Below are 20,469 nucleotides of genomic sequence, written 5' to 3' on the forward strand. Positions count from 1 at the left end.
CTTTTGCTTTTCCATACAAGTAAGCTAATGAATACTTTGCTTCTTCATTCTGGGTCAGGCTGCCTACAGATATAGATCCCTTTCCTCTGTTGCCTTACTGCCAGTTACATTAAATATAGTATATGACAAGAGTTTATTAATACTGCACTATAGCCAACATCTATGTGAGTGTATACAATGGCCCCCATGCAAAAAAAGATTCCATGGAGCCAACAGATAGCAGTGATTCCATTAGCAATAGTGAAAGTCATCCTACACAATAACCCTCTTCTTTCATCTCCCTCACACCAGTAACGAAGGCTTTAAAAGTTTAACTGCAGGTTGTTTATTTTTCTTTATATTTTTTATTTTATTTATTATTTTGTATTATATTACAGTATCATAATAATTTTTATATGAATATTTTTGGGTTGCGGAATGAATCATGTGAGTTTCCATTATTTCTTTTTTTAATTAAAAAAAATTTTTTGGGGGGTGTGCGCCTGGGTGGCTCAGTCGGTTGAGCGTCCGACTTCAGCTCAGGTCATGATCTCACAGCTAGCGAGTTCGAGCTCCGCATCGGGCTCTGTGCTGACAGCTCAGAGCCTGGAGCCTGCTTCAGATTCTGTGTCTCTCTCTCTCTCTCTCTGCCCCTAACCCACTCGCATTCTGTCTCTGTCTCTCTTAAAAATAAATAAACATTAAAAAAAAATTAATGTTTATTTTTGAGAGAGAGAGAGAAAGCACAAGGGGGAGGGGCAGAGAGGGAGACACAGAATCTGAAGCAGGCTCCAGGTTCTGAGCTGTCAGCACAGAGCCCAACACGGGGCCTGAACCCACAAGCCATAAGATCATGACCTGAGCTGAAGTCAGATGCTTAACTGACTGAGCCACCTAGAAGCCCCTCTTTTTTTTTTTAATTTTTAATGTTTATTTATTTTTGAGAGACACAGAGAGACAGAGCTTGAGTGGGGAAGGGGCAGAGAGAGAGAGGGAGACACAAAATCCGAAGCAGGCTCCAGGCTCTGAGCTGTGAGCACAGAGCCTGATGCAGGGCTCAAACCCACCAACTGTGAGATCATGACCTGAGCTGAAGTCCGAGACTTAACCAACTGAGATACCCAGGTGCCCCTCCATTATTTCTTACAGGGAAATTTGCTTTAATATGCAAGTGCTCTGGATTACAAGCATGTTTCTGGAACAAATTATGTTCACAAACCAAGGTTTTACTGTAACTCCAGGAAAAGAAGTAAACAGAGGAAAAGAAATTATTAAAAAAAAAAATCATTCAAGAAAATATCCCAGAATTGAAGAATATAAGTTTCCAGTCAAGAGAGCCCTGCACGAGTTAAAAAAAAAACAAAACGAAACCAAAAAAACAAAGTCTCACCAAAGTACATCACTGAAAACTTTCAGAAAACTGCTGACAAAGAGGAGATTCCGAAAATTTCAAAGAAAAAAAAAATCCCACCATATACAAAAGATCAGGAGTCAGAATTGGCATAAGACTGCTCATTAGCACACCACAGAATAATGAAGCCTTGCCTTCATGACTCTCATGCAACATGATCTCCAACTGGAATTTTATACCCAGCCAAACTATCTGTCAATAGTGAGTACAGACTTACTTACACTTAAGAGCTGAGATGTGAAAAACTTACCACCAATACACCCTTTCTCAGGAAGGTACTGGAACTCATGCTCTACCAAAACAACAAGTGAATAAAAAATGAGAAAAAACATGGAACCTAGGAAACAAAGGATCCCACAGACAGAGGGAAGGAAAATTACCATGTTGACAGTGAAGAGGAGTCCAGGACAAATATCCTGTAGTCTATAAAGCAATGAGCCCATAATGGAGCAAAGACAAAAGGTTATGGATGAATGAGACAATTGTAGATTATCTGATATGCTTGATTATACTGATCAGTTAAATAATCTGACCAAAGTTACATAGTTAATGAGTAACAGGACCAGAACCTGAACCTAGTCTCTCTACTTAACCTGATACCCTGCCAATCCACTGCCTCTTTGCAGCCAGAAGTCTTGAGCTGCCTCTGAGCTCTACTACTTAGTACCTAAGATGCCTAGCCAACATCACTCAAACTTCTACAGCTTAGTGCCTTGCATCTGACATGGAGATAATGATACCTCCCTAGTGGGACTGCTGTGAGGATGAAATGGGGTAACTTACTGAACATGCTTTATAAATCATAAAGCACTTCAACAGTATCAGTTACCATAATATATAATACAAATTTCCATCTCAGCAGAATATAAGATAGAAATGTGGCCATATTCTAGTGTTTCTAAATATAATCTGCCATTGGCATTCAAAGTTTCCTTCTCCCTAGGGTAAAACTATCCAGGAGGAAGAGTTGAGGAATTATTTCACCCTCATTCTGCCCTCCCAGAGCTGTGTATAATGCCTAAGGACCCACTGCCCTTGCACAGCCCACCTTGAGAGCTCGCCAAAAAGGTCATTCCATTATGTTATTACATGTTATTCTAGTGCTCCCAGGGAGCTAATGGACTTCAGACTAAAAAGTCCATAGCTCAATGCACATGATTAAAGGAAAAAAAGAAAAGAATCTGTTGGAAAACCACATTGATGCTGCTCTGTGTTTAATCCCCAGATAATATTATCAGTCAGGAAAAACAACTACCCTTGCCCAGTGCCTCAGCACTTTGACCTGTAGACCAGCACTCCTGAGACTGGCAGGCACCTACGCTTCTGGAACTGGTGAGAAGGAAAGGGGAAAGGAGGGAGGATGGGTCCAGAGCCCACTTGCCCAGGCAGCACAGTGGCATGCTGGTGGGCCACAGTGACAGCAAAGTGTGTACAGCAGAAGCCTCAAGAGTCAAGTCTTATGGCATACCCACAGCTTCCTTTCTAAACAAACCCAGTGAACCCCTCAGATCATCTAACCAATAGCCACCCTCAAAGTAAAACCACTTTCTAGCCAGCTACCAAAGGCTCTGACCTAACGTTCACTCTCACACAGCAGGGAACTTAAGCTCAATAAGAAATACACTGAGCAAATTGACTTTGCTTGAATACTATCACCCAGTAGGATGCTAGGACTTAAACTGGGCACTGCCCATAGCCAGCCTAGTTTAGAACTCTCTATGGAGGTGTCTCCTCTCCACCTCCCCCAATCCCTATTCCACCCCTAGACTAAGAGCTCCGGAGGGCTGGGCCCAGCAGAGTGCCTGGCCCCTTGAAAGCCCGCAGGAAATATCTGCCCAGCAACATAAACCTGACAAATCACACTGGTTACCACACTCCTGACCTCTACAGAGATCACACACTAGGAAGATGTTATAAAGTGAAGGCATAATAGCTCTTGGGAGACATGGAAGGGGCCACCCAAAGCAGACAAACCACAGCACAGTGAAGGTCCGGGAGAGAGTGGGTAGGACCATGCCCCACCTCAAGAAAGCCTGGCTCAAGAGCCTCATCTGGCCATGACCTCAGACTGGGAAGCCATCAGGGAGGCTGGAGGTGGAAGGACCAACGAGGTGGCTGCCCAAGAAATGGGTCTATCCAAGAGCCTCGGGGGAAAACAACAGAACTCAGTGACTATTCCTATGTAAGCAAGGAGGGTACAGAGAAGAGGCTAAAGTGACTCCAAGGATCTGGGCTAGGAGTGTGGAACAACAGCCAAGATGGAAGACGGGAGCAGTGGCAGAAGAGGCTCTGGTCTTCTGTTGAGGGAGGTGATAGATAATATGCTCAGGCATGGACATGTGGACACACAGGCTTTCTTCAGGCTGGAGAGCGAGCCCTGAGGCCGGTGAAGGCTCCAGGGTCAGGTTCAGAGGGAGATGACAAGGGAAATCCTCAGTTGAGGAGAGGAGGAAGGACCAGGAGGAAGATCAGGAAGGATAAAGTGGAAGTCCCGCGTCAACACAGACCAGGGAGGAGACACACAGGAAAGGGGGTGATCAATCTGCAGGCAAAGACCATGGCAAAGTCCCCAGGGACATAACAAGCAAACCTTAACAGCAGAGAGGCGGGGGGAAGGCAGCCGGAAGTTAGGCTGCTGAGAAGGGAAAGCACACCCCAGTGTGGGAGCCGGGGTGACGAGGGGAAGCCACGCAGGTAGTCTAGTGGGTCAGGAGAAGGATGGGCTGTCTCCACTGTGGACAAGTGTGGGCACAGGAGAAAAGAACTGGCCTAGAGAGGCAGGATTTGGAGATTTGGGGGCAAGAGAGGAAAAAGAGTCAGGATACCCAGATCCGAGAGAACCAGAAGACTTGGTTACTAAGAGCTAAGATGCCATGCTTAGTATCTTTGAGAGGGGGGGAAGATGAAAGGTCCCTGGGTGCCAGGCCTCAGACTGACCATCATGTCAGCTCACAACCACGGAGCAGTCAGGAGGACTGCCCTTGCCTCCCTCCCCAAGAGGTTTCTCCTCCAGCCACTTAACATTCTCCTTTCTCCTCCGCTTCCGTCTATTTTAACCTTTGCAGTGTGCACGCTCCTTCCTTTCCTGAAGATGCAGCTCCAGTGAGCCTTGAATCGCCTTGCCAAGAGCCTTCCTGCAGACTTCATAAGTCACAACCCACAAACCCTGATAACAACAATAATAACAACATTAATGATGCACAAACTCTCTGCTTTGTCAAGCCCTCAGGGGGGAGAGGGCAGTGTCTGAGAAGTGCTTCAGCAGCCAGCCACCTTCCCAGACAGCCATAGAACTGTTCCCGGGTATGGCAGCTCTTTACATTCTAAGTCACTGGCTTCGGATCGTTCTGCTCACCAACCCTCAGCTTTAACAGTATTTACACTAGGGCCTGGGCTCAGACCCATAAAACGTTCCCCCAGTGCAGGGCAGAACACTGCTGGGAAGGCCAGCTGCCTCTGTTCCTGCTGCTGGGGAATCCTGGAGCCCCACATGTCAGCGTCCCCTGTCAAAGTATATACCCCCTCTTAGAACACCATGCCCCTCCATCACGGTAACAGCAGCCTCCACCCCCACTCAGAGCACAGGTCCCCTTCAGGGCCCAGCAGCACCCCGGCTGCTGGGCGCAGAAGCCCTCACTCCACCTCCACCACAGCTGGAGGCATGAGCCTTCTCATCTTCCAGACGCCCTGAGTGCTCTCCTGCCCGTATCAGGGCCAGCCTACAGGCCCACTCTCATCTTCTCCCTTTGAGGGATCCCCACCCCTCAGACAGCACAGAGAGAGCACTGCTTCGGGAGCCAAACAGACCTGGGTCAAACACGGGCACCGTCATTTAGAGCAACATGACCTCTCAGAGCACCATTTCCCCACCTGTAAAGTGGAAAGGATAATACTGATACCTCCTTTGCGGGCATGGCTGAGGATTAAATGAAGGGGGGAAAAAGCACATAGAGAACCTAACATAATGCTTGGCACACAGAAGTACATAATAATCATAATTATCTTATTAGTACTATTAGTGAGACAAATCACAGAGCAAGAACAACAGTGAAACGGGAACCACCTCTTCCTCTCCAGGGCCCTGGCTACAATGAGGCAAAACAGCACATCCAGGCAGGAAGGAGCATGCACGTACACAACATTCAGGATATAACCTGAAACCTGCAATAATCACCCATCTGCATGGCAACCCAGACCAAGAGGCCACGCGGTACATGTAGAATGCTCCTTCCAGATTCTGTGCCCGTTTGCTCCTCACAAAACCTAACAAGTGGGTGCTGGCCTCATCTCACAGATGAGGAAACTGAGGCTCAGAGAGGTTAAATTGCTTACCAAGTCACACAACAGGTAAGCAGCAGAGCAAGGACTAGAGCTCAGGTCTCCCAGCTCCTGCCCAGAGATGGTCTATTATTCTCAACCCCACAAGCTCCCTGGACCCAAGCAGAAAAAGAGCACCTCCTTCCCTTCAGAGCAGCCAGGAAAAGCCCCAAACTTCCAAAATACCATGGCAAGAAGGGATTTATAACCCTCTGCAGTACCCTGTTCTCAGGGCCCTGGATCAATGAGCCCAGATGTGCTGTTCTTAGAAGTTGTGTACAGGAGTCTGAGCCCCTTTCCAGCTCGCTCTCTCCCTCTCTAACACACAGCACACTTAAACTGCTCTCTCTTCACTTAACCTCACCCACCATCCCCACCAGACTAAGGAGATAAAGAGTGGTACAATTTTGGAAAATAATAGGGAGAACACTCCTTGCCACACTATACCCTCTGTTGGAAAAAGTTCCAGATCTCTGGGGTGCGTGCCAGCACCCTCATGTTCTCTGTAGCCGGGGAGGCTGGCTGTCATTACAGATTCACTATTCAATGTGGATCATGAAGCCAGGGGTATTCAATTATGTAAAAGCAGCTTGCTAAAGGAGGGTGATTTGAAGACAGAAATTTTAGCATTTAGGAAAAGGGGTGGAGGTGGAACTTGACCTTTTTTGCTCTGTCACCTGAAAAAAGATACCCTTCCTATGTTGGGAGCTGTGAAGAAACCGGTTTTAATTTAGTGTAACCCACATTTTGCTCAAAATAGTTTTCAAATGTCAGAATCTAAAAGTCTAGACTCTAAAGAAGCTGGTGGTAAAGGGATCCAGGAAAAATGTTAAAAACAGATGACCTGAACCCAAGGTCAGAGAATTCGAGCTGACTGAGAATTTAGAGCTGGAGGTTTGGTGGAAAGAGCCAGAAACCCAAGTTTTGCACTGGCTTTACCTTTTGGTCGTGTGACCTTGGGCAAGTCTCTCTTTTCTAAGTCTCTGTAAAATGAAGGGACTTAAAATAATTTCCAAAGTCCCTGCCAATTGTGACATTTTGATAAATCTATCCTCATGATCACTACCAGAGAAGTACTGTAAGGTAATTATACCTTGTGACAAAAACTGCTGAGTTTCTCTGGATCTGTGGCCACCCACATTAAAAAGGGACACTCCTCTGTGTCCCTTGCAGCAAGTGTGGCTGGCTGTGCAACCAAACTCTGGCCCCTCAAATATAAGCAGAAGTGTTTGGAACTGTTCCTAATAGACATTTGGGTCTTCTTAGTCTCCTCCTCCTCCTGCCAGATGGAATTTAGACAAGATGGCTAGAACTCAAGCAGCCACCTTGAGACAATGAGGAGAAAGGACTTGTTACAGAGGTGTAGTAGTAAGATAAAAGGTACCTGGGTCCCTGACCCACAGGAGTATGTACTGGCCCTAGAACACCCCTTCCTAGGCTTCAACATGAGTGAATTACATGACCTCTGTAAGGTACTCATTCTGGGTTTTCTGGCAGACATACAAATGGATATTGAGTCCCTACTGAAACAAAAGCCTAAATTGGAAAGAAATATTAACATTTGCTCCAGTTGGGATATTTCAAAGAGTCTAAGGCACTAAATCATGTATTATACTTCAGATAAATTGTTGTAAGGAAGGAGACAGAGGGACTATCAAAGATTTGGTTCACTGTGTTCCTTCTAAATTACCCAAGTTTCACCATGCCTGTTCCCGTCAGGTATCTTGGTCACTTGGTGACAACTACCCACAAATGAAAGGAAAGTCAGCTAGTAGCTCTCCAGTTTCCCTGCAACCTCGGCCCTTTATGACTAAGAGGACCACTGCAGGAGACCAGAAGGCCTTGCAGTTCACAGGCTTGAGCTGGGCTGGCTGGTTTCCCCAACACAGCATTCCTCACATGCCATCTCAGGCCTCCAGGTAGCCCTCCAGAGCCAAGGACTCAAAATTCCTGAGGCTGTGCCACACAGTGGGCCCACAGGGCTGAGAGAACGAAATATTTACAAGTCCATGTCCTCCACCCTACCATTTCATCTTAGATAGCTTATCATCAGAAAGCTCAAATTCCTCCCTCTCCCATGCCTATCAGCCTATTGCACTCTGAAAAGAGCAAACACATTCCTTCTTAGGATCCTAGAGGTGAAATACCCTAGCTCCTCACATGTGCCCTCAAATCCCTCACCATCCTGAATGATCTACCTTAGACACAGACATGTTCATGATTCTCAGAGCTATCCCCATAGCTGGCAGCAGAGTGTTAGAGCTTAAAAAGAATAATGTGCTATATTACTAGAATTTATTTGGGGAAATAAATATTGATGCTTTCATAATTCAAAATAGAGGAAATTAGTCTCAACACAAATCTTGACTGGTGGGTCACAGTTAAAAAAAAATTGAGAAACATCATTAACGAATCTCTTAAAACATGGCGCCCAAATGTCACAAAGTGCTGGCAAAAGTACAATTCTTTTCAAAGTTATTTGGCACAATTCACCAAGTATCTCAAAAAAAGTATTTATGCTTCTTGACTTGGTAATTCCACTTTTGGGAATCTGTCCTGAGGAAATTAGCAGGGGTTCTGACAGATGACTCACACGGTCCTACTCGTAAGAGTCAAAAATTGTAAACAACCTAAATATTCAAGAGCAGGGGAATGGTCATTTAGAGGAAACCATTCAACAGAATAATACAGCCATTTAGATGATGTTTTCGAAGACTGTGCAATGAAGAAATATTTGCTTTAGTGTTAAGTTTCAAAAAATGGAGTTCAAATGTACATGGCATGATTATAACTACACACAAAGTTATGCTCAGAAAAAGACTGGAAGAAAAAAATGCACCAAAGTAAAACTTCATCCTTAGATAGATTTCATTCTTCCCCTTTGTTTTTCTCAGTCACCATAATAGGCATGTCCAATTTAAATCTTTAAAGAAAAAAAAAATTATCGCCACTTGGCCACCATCAAGGAAATAATTAACAATCTCTAAGTATCACCCCACAAGCAAATGTAACTTCACAGCAGAGAAGCCTGGCAGAGACCTCCTTAACTAAGGGGTCAGCATTAGCACCACCAATAATGGGTAAAATTAGCACCATATGCCTCCGGATATAACGCACTGAACAGAAACATCATCAAAAACCCAGCTGAAGGACATTCTTCAAAATTATCAAGGTCACAAAAGACAAAGCCTGGGAAACTGGTCCGGATTAAAGGAGACTAAAGAGATGATGACAATTCAGCGTGCCATTCTGAACTGGGTTCTGAGCCAAATGCTACATTCCTGATTTTGATCATTGTACTGTGGTTATGTAAGGGAATATCCTTGCCTTTTAGGAAATATTTAGGGGGCAAAGGTGCATCACGTCTGTGAACTTTATAAACGGTGAGGGAGAATGTGATAAAACAAATGTGGTAAAATGTTAATATGTGTGGAATCTGGGTAAAGAGCAGATGGGAATCCTTTGTATTCTTCTTGCAACTCCTCTGTAAGTCTGAAATTAGTTAGAAAAAAAAATTTTTTTTTTTAACCTAAAAAAAGACAGGGGAAAAAAAAAAAAGATGCCCAGAAAACAACCAAATACTGCCCCCACCTCTTCCACAGGACTTCCAAAACCCTCGGCCAGCCGGCCGGCCGGCCAGCGCTCACTAGTACTTTCCCATGTAAGAGGAGAGCTCATCTGCCATTCTTCACTTCCAGCTACCTGTCTGCTCCTCTGCTCACCTAGCACCACGTAGTTTTTTATAGGAACTATTATACGAAATCTGCAAAGCACTGTGCATGCAACACATACCCAGAACGTCTTTGATGAGAGACAGAGAAAGAGAAATACAAAAGAACATTAATTTTTAAATATGGGTAATTTACATCCCTTAATAAAGGCAAATTTTAAGCATCTGTCACCAACCACCATGGCTAAACAGCACTCTTCACCAGGAATGAAGACCTAGCCTCAAACCAAGTTTGGGAATTTCACCACTGGTACTTCCCAACATGCAAATGTCTACCCTACAGCCTCCGAAATAAAGGCAAGCACCATGAGTCCCTGAATGGGGTGTGTGGGTATGTGGGTGTAAGACAGACAGACAGGGCCTGGCTGAGATATGGACCCCTGACTATCTGCAGCAAGGAGCTAAATGTGCTTTTTAAGAGAGAGAGATGGGAAAGCACTTGGCAAGGAATAGAACCCAAGAGAGAATTCTTCAGTTCCAAAATTCAAGGCCTAGGGATTAGCCCATAATAATGATAATAGCTCCATGTACAGAGTGCTTACTGTGTGATCAGGAGCAGCTGAGCAGCTCACATGCCTATCTAATTTAATTATCTTGGCAAGAGACTTCAGTAGGTACTTGCAGTACATCTATTATATAGGTGAGGAAACTGAAACTAAGGAGAGCCAAGAAACCTGCTCAACATCACACAGCAAGAAGGTGAGAGAGCTGTGACTCAGACCCCCATCGCTGGTGCCCCAGTTGGAGCACAAAGACCACAGATTCCTGGAGCCACCCACATCTCATTGTTTGTTCTTCCAAATACAAAGCTAGCTGCATTTCTTATATGTTGCTTCCTTTAAAAACCATACCTTACATGTGGTCTACACAGTACAGTTTTCCTCCCCTCTCTTCCCCCGCAACATGTGGCTGTCAACAAGGGACAATTCAGGGGCAGGACAACTGATCCGAGAGCTTCTAAAAACAGGTTTTCTTATCCTGAAATTGCAACCGCAGTGCATTTAACCAGGACTTAAGTCCCTAAAGCTTTTAATGTTTTGAAAAACCTCTCCTAACGCCAAGAGGGCTTTGGGTCACTGCCAGCCTGGTGTGCCAGGCCTGCTAACAAGAGCTGGTAGAGGGAATAGTGAATTAGGCAGCAGAGAAGGGGGAAGAGCAGGTAAATTCCCACTCCAGAAATCGAACTCTGGCTCAAAGCTCAGTTAATTGATAAGAAAATAACAATTCAAGTGCTCATGACCCATGGTGTACATCCATGCTTTTACACACATTATCTCGCTCAATCCTCTAAAGCTGAGGGTTTAAGCCAGTGTTTTCCACCCTTCAGGACTCAACCCAAGAGCTGAGTCACAAATCAATTCAGTGGATTACCACCAACATTTTTTAAGTGACATCAAATAGAAAACATCAGTATGTATCATAAATAACAAGACTACGTATTCAGCAAAACATTTATATCTGTTACATATACTTGGCTATAATGTAAAACGTACAGTTGTGCTTGCAGGAGTTGCAGCAAAAATATCTGAAAAATGTCACAATCTGTGTGGGAGGTGGTGCTATCCCCACTTTAGAGATACGACCACTGAGGCTCACAGAAGTGAACAAACGCCCCTCAGGTGAAGCCCAGGACTCAGCCCAGACCTTCTGAGCACAGTGAGTCAAGGTGAACGCTCCCCACTGGTGCCCCTCAAGCCCTCTCCACTCACTAGAGCTCCACCCAATACAAGACCGGAGAGGCCGGCAAATCTGCCTCCCCTTCCAACACAGCCATTAAGCACAACCAACTGGAAAAAGCCACAGTGACAGCCTGACCCATCTTTTCCCTGCTCCCTGCTTGCCTGCAGTTCTCTACACGCCTTCAGGGAAAAGCAAAGCAGTGTGTGTTCAAGCCAAGTGCCACCTCACACTGTGCCCGGTGTACATGGATCATGACCTGGGCAGAACCTGGGCCACACCACCCAGCCCAGAGCAGCAGCCCTGGCTGGCAAAATACTATCCACCACACAAAATTAATGTTGTTTACTTGTAAATCTGCCTGGTTTGCACGCACACCAGTTCTAAGTCTAGGCTTTTTAGAAATAGATTCCTGGGCCTTATCCTTAAAGAATAGCATCTCACAGATCTGGGGAGGCCAGGAATCCAACTGTATACACAGACCCTTATGGTGATTTGGATCCACAGCCTGGTAGGAAAAACCTCTATCACTGACCCATCTTTGGAGCCCACATCACTCCCCTCTCAGATAGAGAGGCTCTCTGAGGACTCGCAACAACTTCCACATGGATAACGTTACAGATACCTCCAATTCTCCTTTGCCTCAACCTCTTGAACCCCAGCAGGACACTCTTGGCCTCCCTTCTACCTCTCCAGCCACCCTTCCTATCTTCTTTGTAATCCCTCGTCCCCCCAACCTCCAAACGTTGAAGTTCCTCAGGGCTTGCTTGTTCTACCTTCTCTTCCTTCTCTACATTCTCCATGGGGATCTCACCCACCTCCTGAGCAGCACCCCTAAATTAACATGTCCAGCCCAGATCTCTCTCTTCAGAGCCACATCCTCACATACTGCTCACTCTGGTTCCTAAACTGGGGTCACATAGAATTCTCAAATGTTAAGAACCTAAATCTCATACAAATAGCATATTTCGAAGGGTTACTGAACTCGGTTTTGTTTTAAGTTTATTTTGAGAGAGAGAAAGAGAGAGCAGGAGAGGGACAGAGGGAGAGGAAGAGAGACAGAATCCCAAGCAGGCTGTATGCTGTCAGCACAGAGCTTTACGCAGGACTCAAATTCATGAACCATGAGATCATGACACTCAACCGACTGAGCCACTCAGATGCCCCAGGGTTACTGACCTCTTAATAAGTGACCCACTAAAAAAGTTACATCAAAAAAGGATATAAGGGAAAAAAGGTTTAAAGAAGATCTCAAAAAAAAAAAAAAGTTATAAGAAACTAATATGCATATGGTTCACGAAAAAAAAAAAAAAAAAGAATCCTGTTGTAAGACTGCTAAATTAGGTATCAAACTGGTTAAAGTCCTGCAGGGCAATCACCTCTGGGTCTCTCTTCTCTACCAAACAGAAATCATTTGCATCTTATCTACCTTTAAAATATGGGTCCTAGAGGAGTCTGGGTGGCTCAGTCGGTTAAGCGTCCGACTTCAGCTCAGGTCACGATCTCGAGGTCCGTGAGTTCGAGCCCTGCGTCGGGCTCTGGGCTGATGGCTCGGAGCCTGGAGCCTGCTTCCAATTCTATGTCTCCCTCTCTCTCTCTGCCCCTCCCCCATTCATGTTCTGTCTCTGTCTCAAAAATAAATAAACGTTAAATAAATAAATAAAATAAAATAAAATAAAATAAGGGTCCTAAAGAATAATACGGTTATATTCCCTAGAGTACTGGATGGCCCTTAGGTGTCCTTCTTAGACAATGCTCTAATATGACATTAAAGAGACACTAAAGCATCTTTTATTTCCATGGTTTTGGATAACTTTTTTAAATACTTATTTATTTTGAAAGAGAGTGAGAAAGAGCACACGTTGGGGGTGGGGGGGGTGGGGGGGAGGGGAGATTGGGAGGGGAGATTGGGAGGGAATCCCAAGCAGGCTCCAGGCTGTCAGCACAGAGGAGCCTGGCATAGGGCTCCACCTCATGAACTGCAAGATCATGACCTGAACCGAAATCAAAAGTCAGACACTTAATCGACTGAGCCACCCAGGCGCCCCTGGATAATTCTTCTTTACACTGGGGCCTATGAACTTGAGTGAGGAAAAATAGTATCTTTATTTTCACTAACCTCTAACTGAAATTTAGCCTTACTTTTATCATGAGTGTAGGCAACAAATTATAGTAGCACCAGCAGTGTCTGTGACTTTGCCACCAACAGAAATCATATATTTTTTAGCCCTTACCCCCAGAAACCACACTTTTCATATTACAACAGGCGTAGATATCCTGAAACACTGTTGATGCTCATCACTAAATATTACCAAAAATATCAAACCTGCCATTAGATCTTCCTAAATGAAACATTATAATAAATACAAATATTTTATCACATATTTGTTATAGAATTTGGGAACTATATTTCAGTATCATTGGTTTCCTTTGTTGTACTATGCATTGTTTTATACACTTAAAAACATGATTCTAAGAAAGTCCTCTGAAAAGCCTTTCCTGACTTGCTGCATTAGGTTAGGGACCAATGTTACACATTCTCTTATCACCTTGTATTTCCTCTTTCCGGCACTTTACCACCTGAATTAAGTAATAAGTTAGTGGCTCTCCCACTAAGCAACAGGAGGAAGGGATGGTGGCCATCTTATTTATCATTATGTCCCTAATGCCTTAGCATGGTATGTCTGACTCATAAAAGACTGTCAAGAAGTATCTGTTTAAAGAAAAAAGAAAAAATAGGGCACCTGGATGGCTCAGTTGGTTGAGCATCTGACTCTTGATTTTGGCTCAGGTCATGATCCCAGAGCCATGGGATTGAGACCTGCATCGGGCTCCATGCTGAGTATGGAGCCTGCTTAAGATTCTCCCTCTCTCTCCCTCTACCCCTCTCCCCAACTTGCGCTCTCTCTCTAAAGTAAAACAATTAAAATTAAAACTAAATACATAAAAAAGACCTATGGGATGAATGAACATCTGGGACACGGGTAGCATGCAGGTGCTGGTCTACATTCCTTGGAAATAAGGAGCAGGTACCATACTCTGCCCAGGACCTAGCAAAGTCAGACCCTTTGACAAAAGTAAACCCACTTATTCTTCACAAGCCTGCCCTACTTGGCCCAACAACAGAACTTTCCAGCCAACCCCACTTCTCAGCTCAGATACTAGACCACCTATGTGTTTCAGCCCCAGCGTAGGGCTCTCAACCTAGATCTCTGTTAATACCTTCCAAAGCAAGGATTAAAGCATCTGCTCATGAGTTAATGACATCTACTCATGCCAAAGGGTTGGGGGAATAGTAGGATTCTCTGGGGGGTCAGAAGATGGACATTCTACTCCAATCCCAGCCAGCTGCAATGAAGCCAGGCACAGCCTCACCATCAGACCATCTGGGAACAGAGTACACATCAAACTGGGGGCTCAGGATGCCCTTGGAGAATAAAAAGACACCAAAGGCTATGCTAACCCCTCAGTCCATCTGAGTATTTAACCCCCCACTGCATGATTGCAAAGCTAATTATTTAGAAGTGGTTTCACCAAAATGAAATACGTGGGAATGCTTTGCAAACTCCAAAGCGCTCTATAGATATGCCAACTGTTTTATAATTCTCATCAACAGATCACCTGGGTAGCCAGAGGCTCCAGCCAGTACTGTAGCATGGGCCAGGCAGCCCAGCAATGGGTGGGCATCCCTGCTCCTCCCCTCTCCCACTGGGATCTAAGATGCTAGATGTGAAAAAAAAGGAAGGAGGAATGGGAGTGTGGGGCCAAAGAAACCGTGGAAGTCCTGGTAACATGAGCACTTAGGTTCCTTACACCCCATGCATCACTCTCTGACTCACTGTCACTTAGCCACCACCACCAGTTGAGACACAAGAGCCCCACTGAGCAAAACCGCAAAGCTGAAGCAAACCCGTCAGGGAGGCGGTGTGGTTGGTATCATCATTCTCAAAAGAGTATCCACTTTCAGAAGGGGAGAGAAACATAAATCTTTATACCCTCTGCAGCCCCCTCTACTTCCTCAGAGGCTCTGCAAGGGCCCACTGGGGAGTGGCAAGGAGCGAGTCAAGAGCCCAGCTCAGAGGAACTGTGATGGGGAGAATCCCAGCAGCACAGCCCCCCAACTCACAGCCTGCAGTCTCTGCTCACACCCTCTCTGGCCTCCTAACCGGCTTCCCCAGCACCTCTCCTTCCCAACTTGAGATAACTGCCCTGGCTCCTATTTATTGTGCCTGCTCCCCCCCCCCCCGCCCCCATATGCCAAGCACTGTGCTGGGTGCTTCCTGTATTATTTCTGATGCTTTCAACTCTGCAAATGGGTATTATTACCACCACTGACAAACAAGAAAACTGAGGCAGGGCCCAAGGTCACACAGCTCTTCAGTGCCCAGCTGGCTAAAAACCCATGTTCTACCCATTACATCACACTTTGATTTTACCTTATAGATACAAGAGAAGAGAGAGGAAGAAAGTGTTGTTTTGGGAAAATTAATCCAGTCTCTTCCATTCCAACCCCACAGTGTGGACTGACTGATCTTATTATTAAAAGGGCAGCTTTCATCACGTCTCTCCATCACCTACAGAACCAAGTCCCAAAAGCTTTGCCAGGCATTTAACATTCATCACAATCCATTTTTCCAATGTGATTTCCCCCTCCCGAGACTCAAATCTCTCCTTCCATCCAGACCGGCCCATAACTCCTCATTGTCTGTACTTCTACCCCAGATGGTTTCCTTCCTTTGCCTGCAAAACTAGTTCCTCTGGCCAACCATGGACTGGGGAGGACTGCATGCCAGGTCCTGGGCTAGGTGCTGGGAACACAACAGGCAGAACAGGGAAGATCCCCATCGTCACAGAGCCTGGAGTCGGCCCTCGTGAGGCGTGAGCTAGAACCCTTCTCTAGTGACTGGGGGCCCTCGGCCTGACCCTTGCCCAAACGCACAGCACTCAGCATTTGCCACCCACACGGAGCTCAGCTATTCCTCCCATTGATGTGCCAGTTCTGTTTTAAAATTTCCTCTGTAATGTGTTTGTTTCTGTGGGAAAAGTGCACTCCAGGTTCCAAACAGCATTATAAATGGCAAGTAGGTCCCCAGGCCAGCCCACAAAAGCCTATTAAATATATAATGGTGTAGAACCTAAATATGTATACATTAAAAGCTCTGCAGGAGAGACCAGGGACAAACATCTCCTGCTTCCTGCACCTCCACCCACTGTCCCACCAGGTTCTGAGCATCAAGCCAGCGTCAAGCCACCGTCAAGGGCAGAGGCCCTAGCAGTGGCTTGGGAGGAAGGAAGCAGGTGGAAGATGGGGGGCTGGGATGGCAGAGATGGAGCAGGAAGAAATCTGATCTATAATTCAGGAGACTGGCACCAATCCCAGCTCTGTCTTTACAAACCCAGCAGCCTTGAGACCCTTCCCTCTCAAAGCCCCACTTCTCTAAAATCAAAGAGCTGAGTTATATCAGGAGTTCTCAGACCTCTGAATCTCAGGGATTGGCAAAATATATTTTTCAAAATGTATTTTATATATTTTTAAAAACATTTTAAAATATATAACATGTTTAAAATATATAATGTATATTATACATTTAAAAATAAGTTTTATCTAGAAAAGACTTTCTTAAAAAAAAATCAATATACCATCACTACTTAATTTTTTCTAAAGGACACTGAAAACCGCCCCTTCCCTCCAATATGGACATCATGTCAGAAAAATGGACAAGTTTTTAAACTGAAAGTATCTGGATTCGTGGAAAAACCATTCACCATTATTACTTTTCCAGTGTGTCTATGGACCAGTGAAAATTGTCACAGCCCAGTTCCAATCCTTGGCCTGATGCTGGAACCACTTGAGCCGGATGACTTCACGTCCCCTCCAGCTCCGACATGTCTCCATTCTGAGGACTGGATGTCGACTACACCACAATCAGCATGGATGGCCTGGGGAAGGGGCCACCACAGGGAGGAGCTGAGAAGGGCAGCAGGAAGGGGCAGTCAGCTGCAGGGGTGGGGCCAGGACAGCACAGCCTCCCCAGACAGGGCAGAGATACCTAGCCAGGAGGGAAGGGCTAGAACCAACCTGTCCCAAGTGCTGACTGTGACTCTTCATCCCAGTATTCTTCTGGAAGGCTGAGAGGCCCCAAAGGAACCTTTTTCGTTAATTAACTTTTCTGATCAAAAAACAAATACACATCCATATAGAAAACTTGGGGAAATAGAAAAAAGCATAAACAAAGAAATAAACAAAAGTCACCCAGAGCTGTGCCTTCTAGAACAATTGCTGTTAACATTCTGATGCACTGCTAATTCCTCAATCACATATGAAGCTATCTTCAGCCACCCTGGGATTCGTTCTGTACCTTGCTTTACCCCTAATTATGAAGCACTTTTCCATGTCCCTAGATATTCTTCATAAGCATATAAAATATTTTGATAGTCAACATGGCATTCTAATAAATATAAATATTCTTTATAAACATCACTTTCTATGGCATGGACAGGACCCAAAATCATTTAACTATGCTGTTATTGTTGAGCATTTAAGCCGTTTCTATATTTTTACTATTGTAAAAAACGTGGTAGGTATATATCCCTGTCCGTGAATCTCTATAGATTCCTTTATACTGCTTCATGTCCCTTGGGTCACAGTCCAGTGCTCTGCACATATCAGCTCTCAGTAAATATTGAGCAAACGAGGAAACCCAATACACTCCTAGGACCTTGGGAGCCCTTATTGGACATACATAGAGTTTAAATTTACAGAGGCCCACCCTGGTGTCCACCAGCCACTCAGCACTGGCCCTGCACCATTGACACCTGCTGAGCCAAGCTAGGGCATGGGGAAAGGAGCAGGTCAATTTCATGCTGCAGACTCCCAGGTTCTAGTGCTCTCAGCAAACCTACCCATCCTTCCACACCTGGAGATGGAGAGCACCAGCAGACCTTAACTGCCTCACTGACTCCCCCCACCCCCACTTCGTCCAGACTGCACAACCCACTGCCTCAGGAAAGCCATGGCTGACCTCTGACCTTCCCACCAAATTAATGAGGAGACTGCCAGCACCTCGGGTATTAGTGCTCACTGCCCTGTCTTTATTTGCTCACAGGACTGACTCCGTTGCCCAAGCCAGGGCGGCACCGGAGGTCAGGGATAATCTGTGCTTTGCTCTCCATCCAAAATCCAATCCAGCGCCAAACATCGTTGATAAATAAATGATTGCCGAAAGAAACTTGTTTCCAGTCAGATTCCCAAGCCCTCTATTTTTATAGAAGGGAGACGAAAAAAGAATAGAGGAAAGCAGGACCCCCTAAAACAGCCCAAATGCAAAGACCTGATAGGGGCTCCCGCTGGAGCTGGCCCCCTCTGCACAGTCCTGCGGTATCTCCTGGCCCAGAGACCTGCCCAAGCCAGCTGGCTCCAGAAAACAGAATGCAAACAGATCATCCACAGGTAGACGAAGGTAAAGGGACACTGTCCCATTCCAGACTAGTTCTATCCCAGAGGGAGAACGGTCAGATCTAGGGAACAGGAAGCAGCCTTTCCCACAGACTTCCAGACAACCAGAAAATACAGGGCCACTCCTCCTTGGTGATGCCCCAAAGGCAGGATATCAAAAGATGAAATTGTTTAAAGCAACTAAATCCACACTCCAGTTTTTCTCCTCCTGTTGCCCAGCATTCTTGTCACACCCAACAGAAAAAAAAAAACGAAAAATCTGGGTTGGAGAGGGTACCCACAGCAGAAAGTTTCTGGGAACTTCATGGGGAAAAAAGGAGCCAAGATCGTCCTAAAAGAAGGGAGACCGACCAGAAGTTATGGAGTGATGTGGAAAGAGGCCACATTATCCCATCACACACCCACAGTAACACCGAAGCCAAACCTGGAGAGCCCTGGGCACTGTGGACAAATACATACATTTTGGCCTCTTCTAGGGATTTCCTGGAGCCACCCCCGCCCGCCCCTGCCCCTTTCAATTGTAAGCAAACTCCTCTCAGCGAGCCCACCACTCCCAGCACGCTGGCTCACCCCTACTCCACTCCTGCATGATTTTGCAGTTCACAGAACTTCCTCCATCCGACCCGCACCCGACGGCTTTGGGGGGGGGGGGGGTTTACCGTCCCCACTTCATGGATGAGGAGACTAAGTCGCAAGTGTCACAAACTAGAAAGTGGCTGAGGTTCGGGCCAGGGCACTTGGGTGTAGAAGCAAGAACTCCTCCGCGGACCCCACCCAGCCCTGCCTGCAGGCAGGGTACCAGGTGGAGACCGGCACTTTCTCTGCTGCTCAGGGTGGAAACCAAGAACAAGGTGGCCCTAAAGCAAGGTTTCCAGCAGTACAGATATAAAACACCCTTTTCCCACCCCGCACTCACACAGGTGCAGGGCCCAGAGTATGGGCGCGGCGCACCCTCCAACCCGCCTGTGTCCCGCCCCAGCCGCCGGCTGCCCCCCCCCGACTTGCACCCCCGCAAAGTTGTGCCCGCGGCGCAAGCCCACTGCGTGGCTCCCTCGGACCCTGCGCCCTGGAGGGCTCCGCGGGGAGGGCACGGGGACTGCCCCACTGCCTCCCCGGCGGCCACCGGGTCCACGCCTGCCCGGCACGCATGCCCCCACCCCGGGGTTTGGAGGCAGCTCCCCGCACGTCCCGCGAGGGCCGGGAGCAGGGAGCGCGGACCCCAGCGTGGGGCGCACGTGCCGCCCCCTCCCGGACCCCAGCGCCACAGCCTCACCCAGACTGCCAGCAGCAGCAGCAGCCATGCCGGCCCGACCCGCGCCATCCCCGCCGCCGCTGCCTACGGCTGGCTCCGTTCTCCACTCAGGCTCCCGCGCCCGCAGCTCCGCCGGGTCCAACAGACACGGCCACTTCCCAGCCGCTCCCCGCCTCCGAGTTCCCGGTGCCACGTCTGCCAAAGCATGCGCACGAGGCTGAAAGAGGCGGCCTGGAAGAGGTGCTTGCTGGGAGTCGTAGTTTGCGGCAAGGCTGGGCTGGGGGCCTCCCGGCATGGACTTGGCCCCAGAGGCACAGAGGCGCATGAGTGGAGTGCTAAACGGCGAGGTCAGCCAGTAAGGGAAGGCAGTTAATTTGCGGGGCTTACTCTGTGCCTGGAGTTTCAGATCAAGATTTCATTCAGCTTACAGAGATAAGTTTTCTTTTCCCTACTTTGAGGATGGAGAGGCAGCCAGAGAATTCAAGTAATTTGACCCAGACCACGGTTTGCAAAAGGCTGAGTCCAGCACTGTTTGTGAAGGGTAGGAAAAGCCCTCATTCCCTTCCTCCCAGGCTCCCACTTACCTTGTCTTTTGTTCATTCAGAAAAACTTTATTTAGCTAATGGGAAACAGTTACAGCTGACTCT

At 46.7% G+C, this 20,469-nt stretch overlaps 1 protein-coding gene across 1 annotated transcript in view; it reads right to left on the reverse strand.

Annotated features, from left to right (window-relative positions):
• Nucleotides 1-19,988, reverse strand: part of PDIA5 (protein disulfide isomerase family A member 5) — a 90,573-nt gene extending 70,585 nt beyond the window's left edge. The window contains 1 exon segment of the mRNA XM_030329931.1: nucleotides 19,844-19,988. Coding sequence (XP_030185791.1) covers nucleotides 19,844-19,891 — 48 coding nt within the window. The 5' untranslated portion in view covers nucleotides 19,892-19,988.
• Between the last annotated feature and the right edge of the window lie 481 nt (nucleotides 19,989-20,469).

Source organism: Lynx canadensis, chromosome C2, assembly GCF_007474595.2.
Source record: "Lynx canadensis isolate LIC74 chromosome C2, mLynCan4.pri.v2, whole genome shotgun sequence".
Lineage (NCBI taxonomy): Eukaryota > Metazoa > Chordata > Mammalia > Carnivora > Felidae > Lynx > Lynx canadensis.